The 23,857-nt window shown below is 40.1% G+C and overlaps 1 protein-coding gene and 1 pseudogene across 1 annotated transcript; both read left to right on the top strand.

Annotated features, from left to right (window-relative positions):
• Nucleotides 1–2,457: 2,457 nt before the first annotated feature.
• LOC123845511 (olfactory receptor 13A1) lies at nucleotides 2,458–3,442 on the top strand. Its single transcript, XM_045876262.1, is given in 2 exon segments — nucleotides 2,458–3,002; nucleotides 3,004–3,442. Coding segments are annotated over 2 exon segments (984 nt in total).
• A 14,896-nt stretch (nucleotides 3,443–18,338) lies between these two features.
• On the top strand, nucleotides 18,339–19,291 carry LOC123845512 (olfactory receptor 6C75-like; annotated as a pseudogene).
• Nucleotides 19,292–23,857: the final 4,566 nt, after the last annotated feature.

The following is a 23,857-nucleotide window of genomic DNA, read 5'->3' on the forward strand; positions in this document are numbered from 1 at the left end:
TACATGTTTAAACTTGGCAATTGGTATCTGAAATCTTTTTCTTTTCCCTCATGTCTTTGATAATAATTTGATAGGGATAAAAGCCAATGCCCTACGAACCTCAGGAGAGAAAGGTTTTTGTTATTTTCAGAAGAGGAAGTAACTGGCTGAAGTTCAACAGAGATTTTATGGTCATTCTCACAGAAAGAATCTTGGCTCCCAGATTCTTTGATCTTCCTGTTGATCAATTGGATGAGGAGACTGTCCACCTGCCATGGAAATTATAGTGAGAGGGTAATTATCTGAGGGATAATTTATTCCCTGAATGTGAATCAGTTTGTTGACACTTCCTTGTGCTGAGCACCTGTTCAAAACTTCCATTTGTGTTGCAGTTCCTTATTTTTCTGTCCTCACCCTGGAGTTAAGAGAAAGACTGGGTATAAGGTTTCCTTCATAATAGGTTCTTTTGGTACTCCAGTAATGCTATGTGATAGATCCACATTCTGTTGCTCAGTGTTTGGTGATGGAGTTGTCTATCTCCTCTTAGGTGTGGCCTAAGACAGAGACTCATAATCTGTTTGGTGGAGTGGACTGTGAGTGATGACTGGAGCTGTCAAGTGGTTAGAATCCTAGGGAGGAAATTAGCAGGAAGTGCAGAAACCTTACATGGAGACATCCATGGGGCAAATCCAACTCTGTTCCTTTTCAGCCTCCTTCAGCTTTTCAGTCTCACAGTGGTCCCTGGAGTTAAACGGAGTCACCCACCAGACTGTGTTGAGGAGCCAGTAAAGTTCCAGAGGAGCAAATAAAATCTCCAGATCCCCAACTCAAACTATACAAGAGTAATATTCACTACTTTTGTCCCAAACAAATGTGAAATAAGTTAAAACATATTGCATTTATTATCTTCGGCAAAGTGATAGAGCTGACCTGATACCTTGCTGCTGGAATATACAGATGGAGCTCCATCATTTGCATCAGCTTTGAACAGACTTTACACTAACACAGCCTATTGCTCTGAGTCAGAGAAATTTTATGCTCTTCTATTCAAAGTGTGATATGACTTGATCATAGGTGTTTCATCATTTTGTATAAACCTTTTAATGCTTCAGTGTATTGAAGTTTGACAAAAAGCAGAATTCTTAATTGAAAATTAGCATCTTCCTTAATTTAACTCCTTTAATGAATAGAGAGTTGAAAAGAAGGGCAAAGCAAATGTGGTACCATGCTGATTTCATCTTAAACAATACAGAATGTGCACTGTGTTGAGAATAGAAACCACTCTGCTTTTATTGGTACTGGGCTGTTCTTTACTATTATTTCAACAAACATATCTGGAGACCAAGAAGTGGTGCTCAGAGATGAATGAGGCAAATGCCCCAATCTTAGAGGACCATACCATGAAGTGATGTGTAATGGGTTCTAGGATAGAGGTCAGTACAGAATCCTGAGAGGCCACAAAGGAGAGAGCGGTCCTTTCTCTCTAGGGAAGGGATGTTAGAAAAGGGGAGAGATGATGATAGACCTGGTTCATGAGAAAGAAAGCATTTCTGGCTGAGGGAGTTGCAAGAACAATGCCACAGAATTCTGGCCTGGCTGATGTGTTGGCCAGACTGGGAATTCGGGGTGTGGCTGGAGCTTTGGCTTTGAGGAGTGAGATGAGAGAGAAGACATTGTCTGGAGAGGAGGTGGATCCAGCTGGGGGCCTTTATTCTGTCAGACCTGCCTTTTGGAAAAATCAGAGAATACGGAGAAGCACAGGCAAAGAAATGAAATCAAGTATTTATCCCCACTGTTCAAATTCTGTTCTATCATTCGCCAGTTGTTCTTTTCTACAGATGTATATATAAACATGATTTTTTTTCTTAAACTCAAAATAAGATCCTAGTGTACACACTACTTTTGAATTTTCTTCTTTCTATTTTTATAAGCATCAGTAAAACACTTCTATAGCATCATTTTGATAGGTATAGAGCATTATGCTATGTCAATACATCATAATATACTGACCTTTAAAAGTATAGTTGCTTTTACATTTTCAGTATTATAAATAATGCTGTGATGACACCTTGAAGATGCTCTTAATTATTTCCTTAGGATAAATTCCTAGAAGTGGAAGTTCTGGCTCAAATGGAATATGAATTTTAAAAGGCCTGAATCTTGGCACCCATGCTAATGTTGGTCAAAACCAGGCTTTTCAAACTGCCAAATCATGGTTCATAAAGAATGGATTGTTAATTTAACTTGCATTTCTCTGAGGTTGAATGATACTTTATGATAATTGGCCATTTGTACTTACTTTTTATGAGCTATATGTTCATGCCCTCTGGCTAATGTCATATTGGCATATTTCTCTGCATTAATAAGTCCCAGTACATCTGTATAATATTGCTCATGGCATGATGTCAGGTATGAATGAAAATGATAGCAGCCCACTTTAGAGATACTTCTCATTTCTCTCTCTGGCCCTGAAATCACATGAAGCTGTGGGTAGAGATTCACCTGATAGTCCTGGAAACCCCTCTCAGCCTAAGAACCATGAGTAACCATACACTAGTAACAGAGTTTATCCTGCAGGGCTTTTCAGAGCACCCAGAATACCACGTGCTCTTATTCAGCTGTTCCCTCTCCCTCTACTCTGTGGCCCTCACAGATAATATCCTCATCATTTTGGCCATCACCTTCAGCCCTGGGCTCCATACCCCCATGTACTTTTTTCTGTTCAACTTGGCTACTATGGATATTATCTGCACCTCTTCCATCATGCCCAAAGCTCTGGAGGGTCTGATGTTAGAGGAGAGCTCCATCTCTTATGGGGGCTGCATGGCCCAGCTCTATTTCCTCACATGGTCTGCATCCTCTGAGCTGCTCCTCCTCACGGTCATGGCCTATGATCGGTACGCAGCCATCTGCCACCCTCTACATTACAGTACCACAATGAGCAAGGCATTCTGCAGCAAGCTGGCTACAGGTGTATGGGTGCTCTGTGCCTTCAACACGGCCATCCACACTGGGCTGATTATGATTAAATTTCTGTGGCCCCAATGTCATTACCCATTTTTTCTGTGAGGTCCCTCCTCTGTTGCTTCTCTCCTGTAGCTCCACCTATGTGAACAGCATCATGATTGTCCTGGCTGATGCCTTTTATGGCATATTGAACTTCCTGATGACCATCGTGTCATACGGCTTTATCATCTCTAGCATCCTAAAGATGCGGACTGCAGAGGGGAAGAAAAGAGCCTTTTCCACCTGCTCTTCCCACCTCATTGTGGTGTGTATGTATTATACTGCTGTCTTCTATGCCTACATAAGCCCTGTCTCCAGCTATAGTGCAGAGAAGAGCAAGTTGGCTGGCGTACTGTATACTCTGTTGAGCCCTACGCTCAACCTCCTCATCTATACTTTGAGAAACAAGGAGGTCAAGGCAGCCCTCAGGAAGCTTTTCTCCTTCTCCAGAAATTAATTTCTGTCTTCTGAAGCTTTTGTTGGAGATTACATGTTGAAGTCCACAGTGGTCTCAGAGACTCTCCAATGATTAAGGCTTTGAAAACTACCACTAATGGCTCAGTGTGATTACTAATAGATTTGCAACATGGCTTGAAGAGCAGTTATTGTTATTCATCTTGGTTTCCTGTAATCTTGTAATTTTTATATTTTCTACATTTTGTAATGGATTTCAAAAAAATAAAAAATATTTAAATGAGTATTGAGTGATTAAAACCACATTACTCATTTGATAAAACAAAACTCATTTGATCTATATCCTTAGAAAATTGGTAATTCAGTTAATATACCAGTACCCATGATGATGAATATAAAAAAGAAAAGGCATAAAGAGTGTTGCATTCCAGGGTGTGGTGTGGATGTACAAAGATGTGTGCAGTGTGGAAGGAGTCCTGCACTTGTCCAGGAGAAGATCTGGGTTCAAATTCAGACTCTTTCAGAGCACTCAACCCACTTCAGCTGTAGTTTCCTTCTAAGTGTAATGAGGAAAATAAACAACCCAGAGGTACTATCAAGACTGAACAAGAGAACTGAAGACAGTGATATCAAGTGCTATCTAAGATATTACTGTTGGTGAGTGATTGCTGAGGACAGGAGCATCCAAGGAGATCTGGATGTCACAGCCACTCACCCCTGCCTGGCTCAGGGCAATGTTTGTGGTGGCTACCTGGAAAGGGTAGGTAGGGGTTAAGATGCTGGGACCACACAGGAAGAGGCTGCTGGGGCGGCAGCGGATTCAACTCTCTAAAAATGACCTAGTGAGAAGTAGCATTGGGATGGGTAAAAGAAGCCATTCTGGTGGTTTCTGATGTAGAGTGGATCCTGTTTATCTCAGGAAGCCTCGGGCTCATGAGTGAGACCAGCTCTGCTCAGGAAAGGCCAAATGGAGTTCCTGATAGATGGATCATCCACCTTTCCTTAGTGGATTCTCTCCTAGCTTCCCAGAGCCTGTCATATTTCAGGCCCAAAACTTTTTTCCTGCTTTTCAAATGCAAACAGGTCCATTTTAGTTTTCAGATCACTTCTTTTCCCTGTTCAGTGGAGCCCTGTGTCAGGTTCTGTCCCTCTGAGCCCTATGTGAGTAGCTGGTCCTTCTTTCTGTGACCTCTAGGCCCAGGTAGAGCATCCCTCCCTGCCAGAGTGCTGTCTTGCTTGGAGTTTGTCTTCTCTAGAACAGATGCATTCCTTTCCTTCAACAGACTTGATACCTGAGACTTTTTGTGGCTCTTTTTGCAGGAACCAGCACCAATTTGCCTTTCTTAGCTGAGACAGAGACACAGCTCTTGCTTCCCTGTATGTTATCTCTTAAAATTAGTCCTTGTGATTTAGTGCAGTCAAACTCATGACTCCACAGGCATCCAGCAGGCAGCATTTCTATGACTGGTTGACTGTGACTTCACATTATCAATTCTTTGAAGAGCCACAGAGAGGAACTGTTAGAACTTCCGATTTACCCATTTCTCTGCTTTTTGTCTTTGATAATGTCTATCAATCAAGGAGGCTCCCCCTTTCTTCAGATGTTTCTCCAACCACAAGCCCTTACCCTTTTGGCCTCCCTGACTAAAGCAGATCTTCTGTAAGTGTTCCACCAGATTAGTTTACCAGCACCAACAGCCATATGATAAAGGGTGTGGATAATGGAGATAAGATATGGGCCTGTGGTACATCCAGCGCCCCCTCTATGGAGACTTCTTTATGAGCTGAAGTCTTGGCCACATTCCTGTCCTTTGGCTCCAGACAATGAGGAACTTGTATTCTTGTGTTTTATATTGGCTTTCCTTTTTCTTCAGTTTAGGAATTGATCCTTGGGTACCACTACACCAAAGTTTGTCAACTTTGACCTTGTTGACATTTGGGCTAGATCATTGCAGGAGCTGTCCTGTACATCGCAGTAAATTTAGCAGCATCCTTGGCCTCAACCAACTAGATGTCAGTAGAACCACTCCAAACAAGAATGTCTCTAGACATTGCCAAATCGCCTTGAGGGTGAGGAGAGAGCAAAATCATCTCTGGGTGAGAACCACTGAGCTACAGCCAACCAGCATCTCCCTACTTTTGGGATTTGTGGTCACTGCTGTGCCACTTCCATCACTGATTACTGCCTCCAGCTAAGGTGAAAGCTTCTGTATGTCAGGTCTGAGACTAAGTCCTGCCACAATTTATCTCTGGTTTTCCAGTAACACTGTGAGAGGCGAGATAATACATCCCAGTTATACAATGAATGGGAGGCGGAGGTAGGATTTCAGCTACAGCTCCATGAATCCAGAGCGTATGCTCTTACCCACCAAAGTATATTAGAGCCTGTCATGGACTCCACCTTTTGACACTGTCCATGGTTGGGACAAGGGACTTTGTTAAGAAGCAGCAAGCCTGCTGCTGCTCCTGTCCAACCTGACCAGTGGTTTTGGAAGAGCAATCTTTTCGAAAGTGTTCTGAAAGGTAGCAACTGGCCTCAGCAGAGGACACAGATTTAGATCCTAATAACTTTTTTTCAGAGCTACTGAACTGGTGCAGTGATGTCTGTCACTTACTTAACAGAGATGAGAGACCTGAGCCATTTCCCCAGATGTGGATTTCTTAGAGGCCCATTTGGCAGAGGCAGGCATTTATTTCAGAGAAAGGGATTCATAAGATTGCAGAAGCCCTGTCACATTTAATTTCCCATTGCATGGAATAGATTCTTATTTTATCTTTTAAATTTAATCTAAGAGCCTCCTTTCTCTTAGGAGATTAGAGGGGTTACTTTCATCAAAGGCAAGCAAAAGGCATTTGGCTCACCTCGTCTGCAAGGGTACAGAGCCCAGAGGCAGGGCTAGTCCTTAGTTCTCCACTGCCAATTGGAGTGAGCCCAGTAGCCTCCTTAAATGAGAGCTCTATCCATCAGCTAGGCACCATATTTGGGTCATACTACGTTGGTAGCTCAGCTAGAGAGTACACCTGGCATTCTCTAGAAAAACATGAGATGAAGAGAGGGTCTGGGCTTTTGAGGACAGTGTTTCCTTACATTGGCCTCATGTCAGATTTGAGGACCAAGTCATGATTAGTTCTTGCTTTGTCTTTTTTTGGGGGTAAGCAAGCCTCAGGTCTTTAGTGGGCTGGGATTTCCCATACATCTGAGTCTGAATCTATTGGTAGTATGATGCTGAGTTGATCTACTGTCATGTGCTCCCACATGCTGCCTTTTCCACCTTCAACACTTGTACTCTTCTACAGGCTGTGATAGACTTATGAGAAGAATGAGACCCATCAGAATGCTTCATTTTTCTGAATTATAATGAATTATGGTGATTAGGTAGCACCATAAATATGTGCTTTCTAAAACAAAACTGTCATCCATGTTTCCTGTAGTGGACAGTGGAAAAACTCAGCCAAAATTATAATCCAGCCTCCACTCACATTCCTTGGTATGCTAATTAATCTACCCAGCATAACTTCTGTGTGGGTCTACATGCCAGGAAACATACCATATTCTCCTGCTTCCCTCTGTGCTAGGGTAGCTGCTTGAGCTAGTCTAGATGGGGGAGGTCTTGAGTTGCTTGGGCAGCAACTGGCTCATTATTAACCTATTGTCTCTCAGCTCCAACCCCAGCTCTGGAACTCTGAGCCTGGGGTTCTGCAAACCATGTTTCACCTTTGCAGATGGATTTCTTTTAGTCTCTGCCCAGAGGGGGCCCTAGAGAAAGACTGAAACGCTAGAGGCAGAAGGGACTTGTTCTGTTACACTTGCTTCCTGCTTCTGTCTGCATTGCCCTAATACTGTTTCTTCAACTTTGCAGCAGTGATTGGGCCCAGTGGCAGCAGCTGGCTGCAGTTTTCACATTTGCAGGAGCAGCCTCATTAGCCCCACAGAAACACTGGCATGTGGTCACCAATATTGCCTACTCAGAGGTTTGAATCCCAGCTCAGCAGGAGCTCTCTCCTTCAAGATCCTGAGGCAGCAATACTCTCTGAGGAGTGCCTGTCCCTCAGAGGCCTGAGTCCTAGCTCCATAGAGTCTCTTCACACCACAGGAAGACCAGGGCTACCCAGGAAACACACCCCCGACAGAGGTCTCTGACCCAGCTCAGTGGAGCTCCTTCCCTAGGCTTCTCAGTTACAACAGCCTTAATTAAGCTCTGTCTTGGTTCCTCCAGTCCTAGGAGATGAAACTTCCTTCTGCACTTGCTGTCTCTGTATCACTTCAGTGTTTGCTTCATGCCCTTATGGTCCACCAAAACTTGTCTAACCAGTTCCTATATTAAATCTTCTCTGTGAAGTTGTATGATAGGGTTTCTGTTTCCCACTTGGACACAGATTGATACAGGCTTCTGTTCAGTGGGTGCTTGGTTTAATGTTGCTGCTGTTACTGCTCCCATGGTCTCCGGCAGGAGTGCTTCAGGCTCTGACAGATCTAAACCCTACTCCAATCAATTTCTGTCTCAGACACTTGACAACAGGTCAAGGACCAGAGTACATCCTGCTCCAGGAGCAAGGAGACCATAATTCTGATTTTGTTGACATTTCTGATGACCTTAGGTGATATTTATTATAAGAGTTAAGAGTTCTTTCAGGCTTCCTCTTCCAGATTTCAGGATCTTTTTTAAAAAGAGGTCAACATGTTCCTCATTGCACAACTGGGCTGGAGAGGAATCTCTTTGAATACCCTAGAGAACTTTCTCCTGACCTCATTCATAGTTACAGAGCTTTTATTTTATTCTTTATTGTTGGGTGGAGTGTTCTATAATTGTTGGTTAGAGCCTGATAGGTGATGGTGTTGAGTTCTTCTACATCTTACTGATTTTTTTGGCTACTTGTTTTATCAATCGTTGAGAGAGGGATGGTGAGGTATCCAAATATAATTGTTGATTGTCTTTTTTTGCCTTTCAGTTCTATCAGTTTTTACTTTACATATTTTGTAGCTCTCTTGTTTGGTGCACACATCTAGGATTGCTGTGTCTTCTTGGTGGATTGATGCTTTCATCATTGTGTAATGTCCCTCTCTGATTTTGGTAATTTTTATTGCTCTGAAGTCTACTTTGATAGCAATATCACCACTCCTGCCTTCATTTGATAAGTATTTGTGTGAAAATCTTTTCCCATCCTCTTACTTTCAAACAGCCTATATTGTTATATTCAAAGTGAGTGTTTATAGACATCATATAGTTGGGTTATGTTTTTAAATCTATTTTATCAGTGTTTCTTTTAATTGGTATATCTAGACCATTCACATTTTGATGTCTTAGAGCTTAAGTCCACAATTTTACATTTTGTTTTCTGTTTGTTTTTCATTTCCATATTTTCTTTTTCCTGTCTTCATGTAGGTTACTAGAACATTTTATAATAATTCAGTTTTGATTTATCTATAATGCTTTTGAGTGTATGTATTTGCATAGCATATTTAGTGGTTGCTCTAGATATCATTTCCTTTATGTCCAGAGAATTTCTTCTGGTCATTCTTTTAGGATAGGTATGCTGGTGAGAAATTCTTTCAGTTTTCCTTCATCTGAGAGTGTCTTTATTTCCCCTTCATTCCTGAAGGATATTTTCACTGGATGTAGGATTCTACATATTGGCATACTTTTCTTTCAGCACTTGAAAAAATATTGTGCTATTTCTTTCTGGCCCCCATGGTTTCTGATGAGAAATTTGCTGTCATTTGAATTGTTCTTTCCCATAGGTAATGTGTTGTTTCTTTCCTGTTGTTTTCAAATTTTTTCTTTCTCTTCAGTTACCAGAAGTTTGAATATGACATGTCTTGATGTGAATTTCTTTGGATTTATCCTATTTAGAATTTATTTAGCTCCTTGGATTTGTAAGTTATATTGTTTGCCAAATTTGAGAGGTTTTCAGTGTTTGTTTCTTCCAAGTCCTTTTCCAGCCCCACTCTGTTTCTCCTCTTTTTCAGACTCCAGTGACACAAATGTTAGATCTTTTGTTATAGTTCCACAGGTCCATGAGGCTGTATCTATTTTTTTCAGTCTATTATCTTTTTGTTGTTCAGACTGGGTAATTTCTATTATTCTTTCTTCAGTTCATTGATTTTTCCCTTTATCTCCTGCATTCTGCTGTTGACCCCATCCATTGAATTAAAAAAATTACATTTTTCAGTTCTAAAATTTCCATATGGTTCTTCTTTATGCCTTTTGTTTCTTGGCTAAGAATTTCTATTTTTAAATTTGTTTCAAGCATGCTTGTAATTGCTCATTGAAGCATTTTTGTGATGGCTACTTCAAACTCTGTCAAATAATTCTAATATCTCTGTCATCTTGATGTTGGTGTCCATTGATTATCTTATTTTCATTCAAGTGAGCTCTTCCTTGTTCTTGGTATGACAAGTTATTATCAACTGAAACCTGGGCATTTAGCTGTTGTTTAAACTTTGTGTTTTATCTGTTGTTCTTTGACACTGCTCTGAGACAGTAAGGGAGAGCTTTACTTTATTGCCATAGGCGGGGCTCCAAATTCCCCACTTGAGCTTTCAACTCCACCTTAGTAGCATTATGAAGTTGGGACTTTATAAAATCTGGGAGGATTATATGCACTCTATCTTTGAAGATTTTCATGGAGGACAATGGACATTTGGGAGTCCATATTATTATGTTTGCATATGTAATGAAAGGGTAGCTATGATTTTTGTATTATAATTTTCTGTTTCCAACAATGCCCAATTAGTAGCCACCAGGGATCCTAGAGGGACATTGATCTCTAAATAGCTTTGTTCTATATTCTAATGAGGTCTGGTGTGTCTGGGGTTTTGCCCGCTGGTCCTGGTGGATCCTGTTTGGTGTCAAGAGACTCCAATGCTAAGAATATGATAGGGAAAATTAATTTCACTTTTATCTCAGCTTCCAGTGACATGTGCATTCTCCTCAACCTAGAGAAGTCAGGAAATGGAAATGCATTTTACCTGCCCTGGAATGCATTTAAGAATACTATTAGAAGGGACCAGTTTGAGTGAGGAGGCTAATGTCTTCCACAATGACCTGGAGCATTTGCCAGCAAGCGGGGTCTCCTGCTGGTGGTGGCTGATGCAGAAGCAGAATGGGAGTTTGGGGAACCTGGAGCCTGCAAGGAAGGTATAAAAGCTTTTTGGAATTCCAAGTTAACTTACTCTCAGATTCCAGTAGAGCACTGGGGACTGCATGTATGTGCTCTCCTTTCTCAGGATTTCATCAGGCCAGATTGCCATGGAACTTTCACTTTCGTTTACCCCAGTTTTGGAAAGTTATGAGTTCATATGAAGAAGCATGCTTAGCAGTCATGATGCACATTTTGAACCTTTCTCTAAGACAAATTAGGGTCATTTCAAATGCACGTGCTTCTGTCTCCCTCCCACCCTCCCTCCTTCCCTCTCCCTCTCTCTCTCTTTCACAAACACACACACACACACATTTCTAAGTGCCTAGACCAGCATTTTGGTTTGTTGAAAGAGTGAAAGAGAGGGAGACTGAGTTCTGCTTATTGTGAGCTACATCTCTGTGAGTACATGGCCGTAGTGAGATTGGATTATTTTGCTGTTTATTTATTGTAAATTGAAGCAGAGTCTGTTCCTCTTCAAGCTGATTTAATATACTTAAAAGAGTGGGATTTGAATAAGTCAGACAGCCAGTTCAGAGATCTGAGATGAACACTAGCTGACCAGAGTGACAAAGGCTCAATAGAGAAGTTTATGGATTTAAAGGGTAGCAGAGAATATTTTATTTAGGTGGACAATAGAAGAGAGAATGAATCAGAAAATAACTGCCAGAGTCAAGGCATACAATTTCTCTTTCTATCCTCAGGCTAGTATCCCCTCAGTGTATGGACTGAAAGGGTCAGAAGATAGAGATTCTCCCTTAGATGGACCACTTAGCACAGGAGGAAAGGAAAACTCTCCTCTCTTACTGACTAGTCTCGAGCTCTGTAGGAAAATGGCCTGACCTGTGTCTCCAACAATATAGTTAGAGTCCATCTGCTACTGTAGTACTCGCACTTTAGAGGGCTGTACGTGGAACCAAAGGAAGTTTTCCTACAGGTAGATGTTATGACTTCAAATATGGATGACAAATCCTAAGGACATCATGGGGGAATATTTTTTTGTGGGATGATCTACTCATGACAGTGTTTGTTTTTTTAAGGCTACAATTTTCCTTTTACAATATTTACCCTGTGAATGCATGATATGAATGGTACCTTATCAATAATGATCAGATATATAACTAAAAGAAGGATTTTTTCTCTTTTTTTTAAGGTTTATTATGGTTTTTTTTTTAATTTTATTATGTTATGTTAGTCACCATACAATACATCATTAGTTTTTGATGTAGTGATCCACGATCCATTGTTTTTGTATAACACCCAGTGCTCCATGCAGTACGTGCCCTCCTTAATACCCATCACCGGGCTAACCAATCCCCCCTCCCACCTCCCCTGTAAAACCCTGTTTGTTTCTCAGGTCCATAGTCTCTCATGGTTCATCTCTCCCTCCAATTCCCCCCGCCCATTTTTCCCTTCCTTCTCCTAATGTCCTCCATGTTATTCCTTATGTTCCACAAATAAGTGAAACCATATGATAATTGACTTTCTCTGCTTGACTTATTTCACTTAGCATAATCTCCTCCAGTCCCATCCATGTTGATGTAAAAACTGGGTATTCATCTATTCTCATGGCTGAGTAATATTCCATTGTATATATGGACCACATCTTCTTTATCCATTCATCTGTTGAAGGGCATCTCGGCTCTTTCCACAGTTTGGCTATTGCGGACATTGCTGCTATGAACATTGGGGTGCATATGGCCCTTCTTTTCACTACATCTGTGTCTTTGGGGTAAATACCCAGGAGTGCAATTGCTGGGTCATAGGGTAGCTCTATTTTAAAATTTTTGAGGCACCTCCACACTGTTTTCCAAAGTGGCTGTACCAACTTGCATTCCCACCAACAGTGTAAGAGGGTTCCCTTTTCTCCACAACCTCTCCAACATTTGTTGTTTCTTTCCCTGTCCATTTTTGCCATGCTAACAGGTGTAAGGTGGTATCTCAGTGTGGTTTTGATTTGGATTTCCCTGATGGCTAATGATGATGAACATTTTTTCATGTGTCTGTTAGCCTTTGTATGTCTTCTTCAGAGAAGTGTCTGTTCATCTCTTCTGCCCACTTTTTGACTTGATTATTTGTTTTTTGGGTGTTGAGTTTGAGAAGTTCTTTGTAGATTTTGGATACCAGCCCTTTATCTGTAGTGTCATTTGCAAATATCTTCTCCCATTCTGTGGGTTGCCTCTTTGTTTTGTTGACTGTTTCCTTTGCTGTGCAGAAGCTTTTATCTTGATGAAGTCCCAAAAGTTCATTTTTGCTTTTGTTTCACTAGCTTTTGGAGATGTATCTTGAAAGAAATTGCTGTGGGTGATGTCAAAGAGGTTACTGCCTATGTTCTCCTCTAGGATTTTGATGGATTCCTGTCTCACATTGAGGTCTTTCATCCACTTTGAGTTTATCTTTGTGAATGGTGTTAGAGAATGGTCTAGTTTCATTCTTCTGCATGTGGCTGTCCAATTTTCCCAGCACCATTTATTGAAGAGACTGTCTTTTTTCCATTGCATGTTTTTTCCTGCTTTGTCAAAGATAATATTTGACCATAGAGTTGAGGGTCCATATCTGGGTTCTCTATTCTGTTCCACTGGTCTATATGTCTGTTTTTGTGCCAGTACCATGCTGTCTTGGTGATCACAGCTTTGTAATATAGCTTGAAATCGGGCAACGTGATGCCCCCAGCTTTGTTTTTCTTTTTCAAAATCTCCTTGGCGATTCGGGGTCTTTTCTGATTCCATACAAATTTTAGGATTGTTTGTTCCAGCACTTTGAAAAATGTCATTGGAATTTTGATCGGGATGGCATTGAAGGTATAGATTGCTCTGGGTAGCATAGACATTTTAACAATGTTTATTCTTCTGATCCATGAGCATGGAATATTTTTCCATCTTTGTGTGTCTTCTTCAATTTCTTTCATGAGTGTTTTGTAGTTCCTAGAGTATAAATCCTTTACCTCTTTGGTTAGGTTTATTCCGAGGTATCTTATGGTTTTTGGTGCTATTGTAAATGGAATCGTTTCTCTAATTTCTCTTTCTACAGTTGCGTTCTTAGTGTATAAGAAAGCAACGGATTTCTGTGCATTGATTTTGTATCCTGCCACATTACTGAATTGCTGGATGAGTTCTAGTAATTTGGGGGTGGAGTCTTTTGGGTTTTCCACATAAAGTATCATGTCGTCTGGGAAAAGAGAGAGTTTGACTTCTTCTTTGCCAATTTGAATACCTTTTATTTCTTTTTGTTGTCTGATTGCTGTTGCTAGGACTTCTAGTACTATGTTGAACAACAGTGGTGAGAGTGGGCACCCTTGACGTGTTCCTGATCTTAAGGGAAAGGCTCTCAGCTTTACCCCATTGAGGATGATATTCACTGTGGGTTTTTCATAGATGGATTTTATGAACTTGAGGAATGTTCCCTCTATCCCTATACTTTGGAGAGTTTCAATCAGGAAAGCGTGTTCTATTTTGTCAAATGCTTTTTCTGCATCAATTGAGAGGACCATATGGTTCTTCTCCCTTCTCTTATTAATGTGTTCTATCACATTGATTCACATTGATTGATTTGCGAATGTTGAACCACCCTTGCATCCCGGGGATAAATCCCACTTGGTCATGGTGGATGATCCTTTTAATGTATTGTTGGATCCTATTAGCTAGGATTTTGTTGAGGATTTTGGAATCCATATTCATCAGGGATATCGGTCTGAAAGTCTCCTTTTTGATGGGGTCTTTGCCTGGTTTGGGGATTAAGGTAATGCTGGCCTCATAGAATGAGTTTGGAAGTTTTCCTTCAGTTTCTATTTTTTGAAACAGCTTCAGGAGAATAGGTATTATTTCTTCTTTGAATGTTTGGTAGAATTCCCTGGGGAATCCATCAGGCTCTGGACTCTTGTTTTTTGAGAGGTTTTTGATCACTGCTTCAATCTTGTTACTGGTTAGTGGCCTATTCAGGTTATCAATTTCTTCCTGTTTCAGTCTTGGCAGCTTATAGGTTTCCAGGAAGGCCTCCATTTCATCCAGATTGCTCAGTTTATTGGCATATAGATGTTGATAATAATTTCTAATAATTGTTTCTATTTCCTTGGTGTTAGTCGTGATCTCTCCCCTTTCATTCATAATTTTATTAATTAGGGTCCTTTCTCTTTTCTTTTGAATAAGTCTGGCCAGTGGTTTATCGATCTTATTAATTCTTTCAAAGAACCAACTTCTAGTTTCGTTGATCTGATCTACTGTGTTTCTGGTTTCTAATTCATTGATTTCTACTCTAATTTTAATTATTTCTCTTCAAATGCATGGCTTAGGCATCGTTTGTTGCTTCTTCTCTAGTTCTTTAAGGTGTAGAATTAGTTGATGAATTCGGGATTTTTCTGTTTTTTTGAGTGAGGCTTGGATAGCTATGTATTTCCCCCTTAGGATCACCTTTGCAGTATCCCATAGGTTTTGGACCGATGTGTTTTCATTCTCATTGATTTCCATGAGTTGTTTAAGTTCTTCTTTGATTCTTTGATTTCCTGGTTGACCCAAACATTCTTGAGCAGAGTGGTCTTTAGCTTCCAAGTGTTTGAATTTCTTCCAAATTTTTTCTTGTGATTGAGTTCCGTTTTAGAGGATTGTGATCTGAGACTATGCAGGGAATAATGTCATTCTTTTGGTATCGGTTGAGACCTGATTTGTGACCCAGTATGTGGTCTATTCTGGAGAAAGTTCCATGTGCACTTGAGAAGAATGAGTATTCTGTTGTTTTAGGGTGGAATGTTCCGTAAATATCTATGAGGTCCATCTGGTCCAAGGTATCATTCAAAGCTCTTGTTTCCTTGTTGATTTTCTGCTTAGATGATCTGTCCATTGCTGAGAGTGGAGTCTTGAGGTCTCCTACAATTAACATATTGTTATCAATATGACTCTTTATTTTGGGTAACAGTTGGCTTATGTAGATGGCTACTCCCATGTTGGGGGTATAGATATTTACAATTGTTAGTTCTTCTTATTGCATAGACCCTTTAAGAATGATATAGTGTCCTTCTGTGTCTCTTATTACAGACTTTGGTTTAAAATCTAATTTGTCTGATATAAGAATTGCTACCCCAGCTTTCTTTTGAGGTCCGCTGGCATGGAAGATAGATCTCCATCCCTTCACTTTCAGTCTAGATGTATCTTTTTGTTCAAAATGAGTCTCTTGTAGACAGCATATGGATGGGTCCTGTCTTTTTATCCAATCTGCAACCTTGTGTCATTTTATGGGAGTGTTTACGCCATTACGCCAATCATTGAGAGTGATTATTGAAAGATACGAATTAATTGTCATCATGTTGCCTGTGAAGACATTGTTTTTATAGATTGTCCCTGTAAATTTCTGTTGTAGATCACTCTTGGGGTCTTTCTCCTTTTATAGAACCCCCCTTAACATTTCTTGCAGGGCCGGCTTAGTGGTCACATATTCTTTCAACTTCTGCCAGTCGTGGAAGCTCTGCATCTCTCCATCCATTCTAAATGAAAGCCTTGCCAGATAAAGTATTCTTGGCTGCATGTTCTTCTCATTTAGTACAGTGAATATGTCTTGCCAGGCCTTTCTGGCTTGCCAGGTCTCTGTGGATAGGTCTGACATTATTCTGATGTTCCTTCCTCTGTACGTAAGGAATCTCTTCCCCCTAACTGCCCTTAAGATGGTTTCCTTGGTTCTAAGATTTGCAAGTTTTACTATTACATGCCAGGGTGTTGGCCTGTTTTCCTTGATCTTAGGAGGGGTCCTCTCTGCCTCTAGGACTCGAATGTTTGTTTCATTCCCCAGATTAGGGAATTTCTCAGCTATGATTTGCTCAAATACATCTTCTAGTCCTCTCTCTGTCTCCACTCCCTCCGGGATTCCAATTATTCTGACATTGGAATGCTTCATGGTGTCACTTATTTCTCTGATTCTATTTTCATGGATTCTGAGTTGTTTTTCCCTGGCCTCCTCTTTTCCCTTTTTATCTATTATATTGTCTTCCAGGTCGCTTATTTGCTCTTCTGCCTCAGTTACCCTAGCTGTAAGATTATCTAGATTGGATTGGATCTCATTGATAGCATTTTTAAGTTTTGCCAATTCACCTTTTATTTCTGCCCTTAGAGATTCTATGTTGCCATTAATTGATTTCTCCATTCTAGCCATTGTCTTCACAATTGCTAGCCTGAATTCCATCTCTGATATCTTGGTTGTATCTGCATCCATTTGTAAATCTGCAGCATAAGTCATAATCTCTGAGTCTTTTCTGTTTTGGGGGCTCCTCCTCCTAGTCATTCTGTTGATGGGTGTTTGAGGGAATGTATAGAGTCCAAATTATTGACCAGAACCCAAGCAAGATGCACCTATTTTATAGGGACCTTAGAGTTGCTAGCCTCTTGTTTTCCCAGCCTGTCTTCTGCGGGAGGGGCCTGCCATGCTGTTACTCAGGCAACCCTGTTTGGGCGGAGTTACCGAGCGTCCCTGTGGTGGGGGATGGGCTCAGTGGGAATCAGTCTTTGGGGCTTTTGTTTTCTGGCGCCTTTCCCTGGCAGCTTTCCACGTCTCTTCCGAGCGTCAGAGCAGAAGAGACTGTTTCCAACCCTCTGCCTCAGAGCAGAGAGACCACAGTCTGTTCTTCAGTGAGCTCTCCAGACCACACCGTCTCCATTTCTGTTCCTGCTGCTATAAACTGCAGAGTCCTGGGTTGTGCACCCCTCCATAGCGCTGCCAGTCCTGCCTCCAGGTCGGGGCACGTCTCTGCCCTTTGTTCTACTAAAACCGCCAGCCGCTCCCAGTTCGTGCGCATGCGACTCTGCTGCTGGGGGTTTCCACCCTGGGGGTTGCAGTTCACTGGGGCGACCCCGGCGCACTGGGTTTCCGTCTTGTAGGCTGCAGTTCCGTGCACGCGACCGTCGCTCTGGGTTTCTGTCCGGTTGGCTGCGGTTCGTGTGCGCGCGACCCTGCCAGTCTGGTTTTCCACCCCGGGGGCTGCCCTAAAGTTCTTTCCCGATGCTACCGGTCTGCGATTCTGCGCCCCATCTGCAGTGCATGAGGCTGTCACTCACTGGCAGTGTAGGCTCCCGACGTCCAGGCACCCTCCCGCTGCCGTTTATCCTCCGATATTCTGTTTGTAGAGATCCAGATCTTCTTACATCTCAGGCTGGTTTCATGGGTGCTCAGAGTGGTCTGGTAGATATCCAGCTCAATTCCGAGGACCAGTTGAAATAGGGTCCCCTACTCCTCCACCATCTTTCCCCCTCCCAGGATTTTTCTCTTGTCAATAGACTGTAGAAAAATAACTAACACTGTTAAAATTACATTATTCTTTATGAAAACTCATAGCACATGCACAGTTCTTTTTTATCATTTAACATAAATATATTCATAGATAAAAATTTATTTTTACTTAATAAAGTGCAAAAATTAGACATAAAATATAATGTTTAAAATAGTAGAAAAATCCAGTCATCATGCCTACACTATTTTATTTTTTATTAATTTTTCCCCTTTCTTAAAAAATTAAAATTAAAGTATAGTCAACAACAATGTTACATTAGTTTCAGGTATACAATATAATGATTCAACAACTCTATATGTTATGCTATTTTCAACCACAAGTGTAGCAACTGTCAACATACAACACTATTACAATACCATCGATTGTATTTCCTATGCTATAGCTTTCATCCCTATGACTCATTCATTCCATAACTGGAAGCCTGTACCTCCCACTCCACCCATTTACCTACACTGTTTTATGTGTTTAATAAAATAAAGTTCTTCATTCTTCAGTCATGATACTCTACAACATAGCTCATAGAATTGAAGAAATGGAAAAGTCAGGGATGGAGGATGCAAGAAACTAGACAGAAGTTCAGGAATTCACCCTGGAGGGGTTTCCTAGTGTCCAGCACCTTGGAAAGGTTCTCTTCCTGGTGCATCTGCTGGCATACCTGGCCTCCATCATGGGAAACATACTCATAATCACCATTACCTGGGCTGACCATCACCTCCAGACACCCATATACTTCTTCCTCAGCAGTTTCTCCTTTTTTGAATGCTGTTTTATAACCACTGTTATTCCAAAATTGCTGGCCATCTTTCTGTTAGGGAGACAATCAATTTCCTTTGCTGCCTGCTTCACACAAGCCTTTGTCTTCCTTTTCCTGGGAACAACTGTTTTCTTCCTTATGGCTGTATTATCCCTAGATTGGTACTTGGCCATTTGCAAACCTCTGTATTACCCAACCATCATGAACCCAAGGATGTGTTTTCTTCTAGTCACTGCCTGTTTAGCTTTGGGATTCATCCTCATGGTGGTTCCAGTTATAATGCTTTCCCAGTCATCCTTCTGTGGCCCCCATGTCATCCCTCACTTCTGTGATTTTGGGCCCCTGATTCATCTCTCTTGTTCTGATACCAGATCTACTGAAATGTTGGCCTTTGTCCTTGCCTTGTTTATCCTTTTGACATCCCTTATCATAACCATCACTGCCTACAGCAACATAATAGTCACAATCATGTGACTACCATCAGCGAGGGAGCAACAGAAAGCTTTCTCTACCTGTTCATGTCACCTCATGGTCCTCTCTCTGATGTATGGCAGCTGTGTCTTTATATATGTGAAACCAAAGCAAATGAACAGGCTGGACTCCAATGGGAGGCTGCCCTTGTGAACACAGTGGTGACCCCACTGCTCAACCCTATCCTCTATACAGTACGGAATAAGCATGTCCACCAGGCTCTGAGGGATGCTTTGTTCAGGGTTAGATTGCAGAAATAGATCAAGAGACTGTCAGAGGGAGAATGCCCCTTCTACATCTAATTCAGTCTCCCTCCTATTTCTGGAATCTCCTATATAGACTTGCAAATGTGTTTTTAGAGGTTCTGCTTGTTTATTCTTAGAATAGGGGCCAATTTATCTTATAATCCAATATACTCCACTACTTGAAAGCTCTAACATTCTTCTTTATATTGAGATGAAATTATCTTCCTGGATTTGTTCACTAGTTTTAGCTCAATAGGATTCAACAAATTTTAATGAACAGCCTCATATACATGATTCTGTTTGATGCATGTGGAATCTCAAAGTAGGAAAGGTCTGTTTTCAAGTATCTACTTGTGGTAAGTGCATGGGGATGAAAAGTGAAATTCACAAGAATTAAGAATATCAAACTGGTTCAAGGATAGATGCAACATGGTCACTATTGATTTTTGAAGGACACATATATACATAACTGTCATGATATTAATAACATTACTTGAAATGACTCAATGCAATTATTTTCAATGGTGCATAGTTTTTATATAAATAGAATATAAATCTTTATAATTCTAGTTCTCACTGTAATGAAGACACATAAGTGTCTCTAATTGAAATCAAAAGTTCCCATTGGTTTTACTGGTTTGCCAGGTTGATTTCAGTAGTAAAGACCTGATGATGAGTACCACAGGAAAGGAAGCATTAGAAGTTCTGGAACAAGGAATTAAGTAGTTAAGATTGTCTCCCTACTACAGGAAATTTAAAGGAACTGGAATGAATCTAATCAGAGGTAGAAAAGAGTCTAATGATGACTGTAGAGTTTTTCCAAATAAATCTATAAACAAGTATATTTGTGGAATGAGAGGTTTGATGTGATAATCTCTGGGTGTCCATTGTTAGTACTAGTGTGAAATGACTCTGTTGCTACCAAACATGACATGGAGACACACTGTAATAGAAATACAATTTGAGCCTAGAAGAGAGAAAATGATCAGATGTTTTTGTTTGTTTTAGTCCTTTTTGTGTGTGTGTGTGTTCCTACATGACATTTTTTTTTTTTTATTTAAATTCAAGTTAGTTAACACATAGTGTATTATTAGTTTTAGGGGTAGAATTTAGTGATTCATCAGTTGCATATAGCACCCAGTGCTCATTACATCAAGTACCCTCCTTAATGCCCATCACCCAGTTACCCCATCCCCCGCCCACCTCCCCTCCAGCAACCCTCAGTTTTTTCCCCTATAGTAAGAGTCTCTTATGGTTTGCCTCTGTCTCTTTTGTGTGTCTGTTGGCCATGTATATGTCTTCTTTGGAAAAATGACTATTCAGGTCCTCCACGCATTTTAAAATCAGATTATTTGAATTTAGGGGGTGTTTAAGTTTTTAAAAAATATATTTTGGATATTAACCCATTATTGGGTATATCATTTGTGAATATTTTCTACTCAGTAGGTTGCCTTTTTGTTTTTTGATGGTTTCCTTCACTGTGCAAATGATGGGATATTTTTTTTTTTTTAAGATTTTATTTATTTATTTGAGACAGAGAGAATGAGATACAGAGAGCATGAGAGGGAGGAGGGTCAGAGGGAGAAGCAGACTCCCTGCCGAGCAGGGAGCCCGATGCGGGACTCAATCCCAGGACTCCAGGATCATGACCTGAGCCGAAGGCAGTCGCTTAACCAACTGAGCCACCCAGGCGCCCAATGATGGGATATTTTAATGGAATAATTACAGCTGTAATTCAGTTATTCAAGACTTTCATAGGAAAGGATGGATTTGAACACAAAACACTGTAAGAAAAATCCTGGAACTGGTGTTTGGTTGGCATGGTTGGTTAATGGCCACTATCACGCTTTGCTCTGACTGTATTATTCTGTGATTGCAAGGATAATAACTGTGTTATGAAGATTTCTGGCACACAATTTTGTAAGAATTTGAAGAATATATTTTATTCAACTAACAGAACATTATGTATATATAAAGATTTCCATGTATCTTTTTTGTGTAGGCTTATCTCTTTTTCTGACATTTGAGCTAGTCCCTTTACTTAAGGTATCACATTGTCAACGATTTTTCCCAGAATGAACAATGAAAAGTGTGGTTCTTGGCAGCAGGGTCTCCCTACAGGAGTGCACACAGCCGTGGAGACTGGTGATGGCAGTTGGGCTGGGGCATGCAGGTGCACAGCTGTGGGGGCTGCCTGAAGGTGAGCCCAGTGGTGCAAGCTAGTGACAGGAATCAGGGCCAAATCTGGGACCACACACAGCTAATCCAAAATATATAAAGAACTCATACAAATCAATAATAAATACAATCTAATGGGCAAACGACCTGAATAGACATTTTTTCCAAAGAAGACATACAAATGGCCAATAGGTATATGAAAAGATGCTCAAAATCATTAATCATCAGAGAAATACAAATCAAAACCACAATGAGATATTATCTCACACTTAGGCTAGGTTAGAATGGCTATTCAAAAAAAATAAAGGACAAGAAGTATTGGTGAGGATGTGTAAAAAAGGGAACCTTTGTACATTGTTGATGAGAAACTAAACTGGTGCAGTCACTATGGAAAATAATATGGAGGTTCCTCAAAGAATTAAAATAGGAAGCAACCCAAGTGTTGATCTATAGATGAATGGATAAAGAATATATATATATATATATATATATATATATATATATATATATATCACATACCACAAATATACATATACACATACACACAATGGAATACTCAGCTACAAAAAATGAAATCTTGTCATTTGAGGCAGCATGGATGATCTAGGGGGTAGAATTTAGTGATTCATCAGCTGCATATAACACCCAGTGCTCATTACATCAAGTGCCCTCCTTAATGCTCATCACCCAGTTATGGGGCAGTATAATGCTAAGTGAAATGAGTCATTCAAAGAAAGATGGATACCATATGATTTCATTTGTATGTGGAATTTAAGAAACAAAACAAATGAACAAAGAAAAAGACAAAAAAAAACACAGACTTTTAAATATGGAGAACAAACTGGTGATTGCTGGAGGGGAGGTGGTTGTGGGGATGGGTGAAATAGGTGAAGGGGATTAAGATTACATTTTCATGATGAACACTGGGTGATGTATATATTTACTGAATCACTGTATTGTACACTTGAAACTAACATAACACTGTATAACAATTATACTTGACTAAAAAATGGTTTAAAAAGTTGGATATAAAAAAATAGAACTACCATATGATCCAACAATCCTACTCCTGGGTATATATCCAAAGGAGTTGAAGTGAAGATATTGAAGAGATATCTGTACTCCCATGTTCACTGCAGCGTTATTCACTATACCCAAGATATAGAAACAACACAAGTGTCCATTGATGGATGAATGGATAAAGAAAATGTGGTATATACATAGTGGACTATTACTGAGCCTTAAAAAAAGGAAATCCTAAAATATGTGACAACATGGATGAACCTGGCAGACATTGTACTATGTAAAATAAGTCAGACGCAGAAAGACAAATACTACATGATCTCATTTTTATGAGGAATTCAAAATATTCAAACTCCTAGGACTAGAGAGTATAGTAGTGGCTACTAGGGGCTGGGGTGAGACAGAGAGGGACAAGTATCAATATATACCAAATTTCAGTACTGCAAGGTAAATAAGTTCTAGAGATCTACGGTACAACATAAGGTCTGTTGTTATAGGACCATATTATATAGTTAAAAATTTGCTAAGAGTGTAGATCTTACTTATGTTAAGTGCTCTTACCACAAAAGAAAACGAAAATGAAGGCATTGGAGGAAACTTTTGGAGGTGATGTGTATGTTTATGGCCTCAACTATGAGGATGGTTTCATCAGTGTATACTTATCTTTAATCTCATCAAGTTGTATACATCAAATGTGCAGTTTTCTGTATATCAATCATAACTGAATAAAGTAGCTTTAAAAAAGAAAATTGCACTTCTTTGAGTCAGAATTTTACTGGATAATTTTAATAGATGGGATGAATAGAATATTAGACATTGCAGATGAAAGATTAGCAAATTTGAAGATACAGAAACTTAAAAAAACACAAAGAAAAAAATAATCCACCTAAAATAAAAAAGAGCATCAGTGAAGTATGGGACAACTTTAGGTAATCCAACGTGCATATAATTAGATTTCTGAAGAAGTTTATGTGTGGAGGGGAGTGACAAAAAAAGATTCAAGGAAACGATGGCCAAAATTTTCCAAATTTTATGAAAACAGAACCAAAAATCTCTGTAAAACCCAAGCATTAGAAAAATGAAAAAATCTACACCAAGGCACATAATAAATTGCTCAAAACCAGTGATAAACAGAAAATCTTAAAAGCAGCCAGAAGGAAAAATTACATGTTTTATACTGAGGAACAAAGATAAAGATAACATAGAATCCTCTTTGGAAAGATGTCCATCGACAGATGAGTGGATAAAGAGGATGTGTGTGTGTGTATATACACACACACATATATATATAAATATACAATGGAATATTACTCAGCCATCAAAAAGGATGAAATCTTACCATTTACAAGGACATGAATGGAACTGGAGGGTATTAGGCTA

Source organism: Mirounga angustirostris, unplaced genomic scaffold (genome assembly GCF_029215605.1).
Source record: "Mirounga angustirostris isolate CCGP_5_RB_7025 unplaced genomic scaffold, mMirAng1.0.hap1 SCAF_6, whole genome shotgun sequence".
NCBI lineage: Eukaryota > Metazoa > Chordata > Mammalia > Carnivora > Phocidae > Mirounga > Mirounga angustirostris.